At 44.4% G+C, this 5,934-nt stretch overlaps 1 protein-coding gene across 1 annotated transcript in view; it reads right to left on the minus strand.

The window, feature by feature from the left end:
- Positions 1-1,216: 1,216 nt before the first annotated feature.
- LOC125040817 overlaps positions 1,217-5,934 on the minus strand; it is a 5,589-nt gene continuing 871 nt past the window's right edge. Inside the window, exon 2 of the mRNA XM_047635558.1 lies at positions 1,217-4,339. Coding sequence (XP_047491514.1) covers positions 1,435-4,311 — 2,877 coding nt within the window. The 5' untranslated portion in view covers positions 4,312-4,339 and the 3' untranslated portion in view covers positions 1,217-1,434. The remainder of the gene's footprint in view (positions 4,340-5,934) is intronic.

A 5,934-nucleotide genomic window follows, 5' to 3' on the forward strand; every position in this document is an offset into this window, starting at 1 on the left:
TGTCTCGTTTTCTTTCATCTGGCCTTTTTTTTACACATAGGTGGAGTATAAACATAGAACTCCCTTGTTGAAAGATGGAAAATCAATCCTAAAATTTTGTTCAGCATGATAAAAGTGAAATAATGAAAGAAGAAATCAAGTTTTGTTCAAAGAATTGATTTTGAAATGCAAGTAATTCATTCACCTTTTAAGATTTAATTGAAATTATACAAAAAAAATTATATCCTGAACAAAAGTATCCAGAACCTGGTTTTAAACCGAGTAAATTCAAAAGTGAAATGCTGAGAGGAAAAAAATGATTTCCCGCAGGCGATACTTTGCTGATAAGTAATTGGTCCAGACGTCAGCCAATTTGAAAAAAAAAATGGGCGACTACTATGGTGAAAGTATACCAAAATTCGCGCAATAAAATACGATTGATTTTCGTATGTCACGAGTGGAATTATATGCTGACCTTGTATCTCCCAGTTGAAGAGGCATCCGTGAGCTTATCATTTTGTAGTGGAGAGTCACATGCAACACACACAAAGCTCACCAAACTTACACACGCTCACCCAACACGCACGCACACTGGCATTCATAAAACCAAACCCACTCGAACCAAAATGTACGTAATGTCTATTTTGGTTCAATGAAGAATGAAGACAGTCGACGTGCCTGTGATAGAACTAGCATGCGCGGTTGCATATCCAGACTAGGAAGTTGCAAATTACCAGTTAATGCAGTTGACGGCCGGAGAGGACTCGTCTGAGGACCCCTGAAACGGTGCTTTGCTGAAACGGTTTATTTGATCGAGTTCAGAGTGAAAAACATGTGGCTCTTTTTGATGCACTGTAACACACTACAAGTAATTGTTGTTTATCAATATTCAATATCACTATAGTTATCAAATGTGCTTTTATATCTGTACTTTCAGATCGCGAACTGCTTTGTGTTTGGAAAGTAGCATTATTTTTTTTCGCATTTTGAAATAAAAATGAACATAGGGTATTTGTTTCCATTGCAATGCCACAGCCTTGATAATGAAGTTGCATTTTCCCAAGTCAAGTTTTAATAACTTTAGCATGTATCATGATAAATCATTCAATACCTCTCATGTAGTCAATTTATTAATTATTATTAATTAATATTAAATCATTAATTTTTTTTTAGTCACCGTAAATTGTTTCGTTTAGATTTTATTAAAGTCTTTTAGTAACTGGGAAATTAAACAAAATTTCATGTATCAGTTATTTATTTTCGATATAAAAATCTATTTACATTAATATATATATATAAAATCTAAATTCGTTCATATATCTATTTACACATAATATAAATAAAACATTAAAATGCTAATTGCAATGATAGACTAGATAGAGAAATAAAATAGGATAAAAGTTCTATAAACGATGAATACATATGAAACATACAATGAACACACAGTAAGTACAGTTACACTTTCAACCACACGAACTTAGAACATTCCACTCCGCACGCTATTTGTTGCAACTGTTCAATGCCATCGTCTGCCATGGCATGAGTTGAGCCGACCACGATTTCCGAGCCCTTCACGTCCCGCTGCCGAAGACCTTCCAACCATTTCTGACATCCTTCGAAGTCCAATTCGCTGCTTCGAAGTACCAGCCGCTTGTATGTGGTGCTGAGGGCGCGCGCCACTTGACAAGACCACTCGGTACTCGACTCTTTCACCCTCCACATGTCCACTACGAGTTGCGTATCCTCGCTGGGGATCCTCAGAGGAAGGATTTTGGTGGGTGGTGTATCAGGGGAGGCATCAAGGTTCAAATAAAGTAAGCCCAAGTCTGACATCCTTTCGAGGGTGTGGTTAAGAGGCTGGATCATGTCCGGAGTCACGTGAAGCGCCAGGCGTTGGAGGGAAGCGGGGAGGCGGAGCAGGGCCTCCGCACTCAAACGCCCTGCGAAGTGCTCCAGGTAACAGGATTTTCCGACGATAATATCCAGGTATTCGTCTGATGTTTCTGACTTTTCTGACCAGAAGTGCTGATACAGATGAAGGGAGAGGGTTAAGTTGGGAGTCTGCGAGCATATTTGGAGGACTTCCCGCAAGTGAGGGAAGTTTGTGGCAGTCTCGCATACAGTGACGGTGAGGCGACGCGGTGGTTTGATTTTCAAGACGTTAACGAGAGTTGACGAGATAGCGAAGTCCTCGACCTTCCATTCGTCGCCCATCTGATTTAAAATCTCTCTTGTTATCGTTGGTTCCTCTTTGGCCTCGTCGATGTACTGAAGCCACTGCGACGTCTTGTCCACTCCGGCATCCTTCAGCAAAGAAACAATTTCAGCTGCCCTCTCCTTCAGCCTCCCCGGCATGTGCACTGCTAACAAACCCAGCAAATACTTTACCATCGCTTGCAGATTGGGCCCAATAGCATCGCCAATTTCTTTGGCTTGTAGACGCAACAGATCACGAATAGCTGTCTGGCGCTTAACACATCGCCGACAGAGAAAGTTGGCTGCGTAGTACTGCATGGTCGAGCGCTGCGCAAAGAAAACGTTCCTCGGGCAGGTCAGGATGTTGCTTCCTTGCTCGTGAGTGTAGTTCAGAAAGGCGGATATCAGAGACTCCTCCTCCAGCTCCAACTTCCGGCATTTCTTGATCAGCGCCAACAAGTCCTTTTGTTCGATGACGTTGTACCCTTTGACCAAACTCTTGGCCGCGACCCGACTCAGGGTTTCGAGAAAATTACTCAACTTTGACCTGACGATAGCTTTCGTGATCATCCCAGGCAGGAGCGAACGTGTTATGTTCTGCAAGACCTTTTGACTGATTAGTTCCTGTATGAGGATGAAGATTTCCGTTACAGTGGTAGAGTTATTGATGCGCTCTGGATAGAAGGCCCAACAGATTGCCAGGGCATTGAGGACTTCGGGAGACCTAAGGTGATCCTGCAAACATGGTCTCTTGGCTGTGATCAGATTGTAGAGCTTATTGCCACATTCCTCGTCAATGCTTGCGTTGCTAATGCCATGCTGCATGATCTTCCATACGTGCTGGACTGTCTGATCGTCAGGTATTCCTTCCACTTCGAGAAACAAAACCCTCTTGTGCTGAGTAACAATTCTCTTCTGGATTTCCTTCGCTTTCTCCCTGGAGGCCGTGGCTACGATGCGCGTCTCGGGTGACATCAGCCTGAAAAATTCTTCCAAAACCCCGAAGGATCTCGTGTCAAGGCCCTCGATGTCATCCAGTAACAGCAGAATCCGGAGAGAAAACATGTGCTGTTGGAATTCTTGAGGCTGGTACTTCGAAGAGGTCCGAGGCAGCAGAAGACAGAACAACTCACTGAGCGAACCGAATCCCACATTTAAACACTCCAAGTAAAGCACAGCATCAAAGCTATCCAGATTACAAATGGCTTTCTTGTCACTCACATTTGCGTCCATTATGAATTTCAATAAGGTCGATTTTCCCATCCCACTCAAAGCGGAGAGTAAAACCACCTGAGGCCTAGATTCGTCACAATCCCTTGCTACAAGAATATCGGGAATTTCAACGTAACTCTCCGCAACTGTCAACTGCCTCTGTACTATTTGAGTTTCATCACGCTTGAGCATTGGGTATGTGAATACCTTTGAAACATTCACTTTCCGCCCAGCTATGTCTACCAAGGAAACGCATTCGGCGAGGCGAACAAACTCCTCCGAACACTCTTTGCGGATGCTCTCCCTCTCAAACGCCCTCCTCTCTTTCTCGTACTCGGCCACAGTTGCCGGTGGTACAGGCGAGTCTCGAATGGCGATAATATCCCTCTCCACCGCGGTCGTCTTGGCCAGAACCTCAGACTCGTCCACGCCGTACCTCTGGCCAGCCTTCTGGAAGGTCTTCGTGAACAAGATCTTCAGTTCCTCCAGTTTGAGCACCGTGTCTTCCGGAGTGAGCTTCAGCTTCTCGTGGGCGACCGCATTTCGCTTGGTCTTGATGGCGTAGAGACAGTACTCTAAGGACTCGGACTCGGGCCTGATCCAGTCCGAATCGCTCGCCTCCTTGAGTCCACAGACCATCTGCATGAGCTTGTAGATCAACGTAATATCGAAGTCTCCCACCGGCTCGCCATTTTCTATCTTCCTCCGCTGAGAGGCGTCGAAGTCCTTGCGAAACCTCGTGTTGTTGTAGCCTGGGAGCCTGAAGAGAGCCTCCTTAATGGGCTCCGAACCGCCCTGGTAGCCCCACGCGAACACGTCCACGCACACCCTGTGGCCGACGCGCATGACGCCGATGTAGAACTTCAGGTAATTGTGCTCCTCCATGTCCAGGCCGGAGACGTTGTTGTTCAGGTTAGCAGTCATCTTGTCGGCTCTCGTCCACGCAACTCGTCTGAAAAAAAGGTTGGCTGTACTGTACTGTGGCACGCACGCACGCACGCGCACACGCACACACACAGATAGAATAGAAGATAGAAAAGAGAAGAGGAGGGAGAGGGAGAGGGAGAGAGAGAGAGAAAGAGAGAGAGGGGGAGAGAGAGGGAGGGAGAGAGAGAGAGAGAGAGAGAGAGAGAGAGAGAGAGAGAGAGAGAGAGAGAGAGAGAGAGAGAGAGAGAGAGAGAGAGAGAGAGAGAGAGAGAGAAGAGAGAGAGAAAGAGAGAGAGAAGAGAGAGAGAGAGAAGAGAGAGAGAGAGAAGAGAGAGAGAGAGAAGAGAGAGAGAGAGAAGAGAGAGAGAGAGAAGAGAGAGAGAGAGAAGAGAGAGAGAGAGAGAGAGAGAGAGAGAGAGAGAGAGAGAGAGAGAGAGAGAGAGAGAGAGAGAGAGAGAGAGAGAGAGAGAGAGAGAGAGAGAGAGAGAGAGAGAGAGAGAGAGAGAGAGAGAGAGAGAGAGAGAGAGAGAGAGAGAGAAGAGAGAAAGAGAGAGGAGAGAGAGAGAGAAGAAAGAGAGAGAGAGAGAAGAGAGAGAGAGAGAAGAGAGAGAGAGAGAAGAGAGAGAGAGAGAAGAGAGAGAGAGAGAAGAGAGAGAGAGAGAAGAGAGAAGAGGAGAGAAGAGAGAAGAGGAGAGAAGAGAGAAGAGAGAAGAGGAGAGAAGAGAGAAGAGAGAAGAGGAGAGAAGAGAAAAGAGAGAAGAGGAGAGAAGAGAAAAGAGAGAAGAGGAGAGAAGAGAGAAGAGAGAAGGGGAGAGAAGAGAGAAGAGAGAAGAGGAGAGAAGAGAGAAGAGAGAAGAAGAGGAGAGAAGAGAGAAGAGGAGAGAAGAGAGAAGAGGAGAGAAGAGAGTAGAGGAGAGAAGAGAGAAGAGGATAGAAGAGAGAAGAGGAGAGAAGAGAGAAGAGGAGAGAAGAGAGAAGAGGAGAGAAGAGAGAAGAGGAGAGAAGAGAGAAGAGGAGAGAAGAGAGAAGAGGAGAGAAGAGAGAAGAGGAGAGAAGAGAGAAGGAGAGAGGAGAGAGAAGAGAGAAACGAAGAGAAGAGAGATGAGAGGAAAGAGAAGAGGAGATAAAAAAGAAGAGGAGAGAAAAGAGAAGAGGAGAGAAGAGAGAAGGGGAGAGAAGAGAAGAGAAGAGAGAGGAGGAGAGAAGAGAAGAGAGAGATAAATAACTAGCAACATACACATTTTTATTCATATATCTATTGACAGAGTTTGAAAAAAAAGCCATGACATATTAAAAGATTGTGGTTACTATAGATTCCTCAAATTTTACTACACCAACATCGGTAATTTTGAAACTGCAGTGCAATATAATGATGAGAACTAATATCCATATAACTAATGTAAAGGCTGATATTATACAAACCGTCGGTAACAGTAATGAGAATTAAGTGTCTTTCGTTATCCAGTATAAATAGTGTGTATTAGTTATAATTTTATGATTTTTTCAGCCCTCACGGTTGGATAATTTATTATAACATGCAATTTAATATTTTTTCCATGCTACATAACGAATGAGAATCTAATTTCATAAAATATGTAGGTTTCTAAAAGGGGTCATAAA

Source organism: Penaeus chinensis, chromosome 29 (genome assembly GCF_019202785.1).
Source record: "Penaeus chinensis breed Huanghai No. 1 chromosome 29, ASM1920278v2, whole genome shotgun sequence".
Taxonomy (NCBI): Eukaryota; Metazoa; Arthropoda; class Malacostraca; order Decapoda; family Penaeidae; genus Penaeus; species Penaeus chinensis.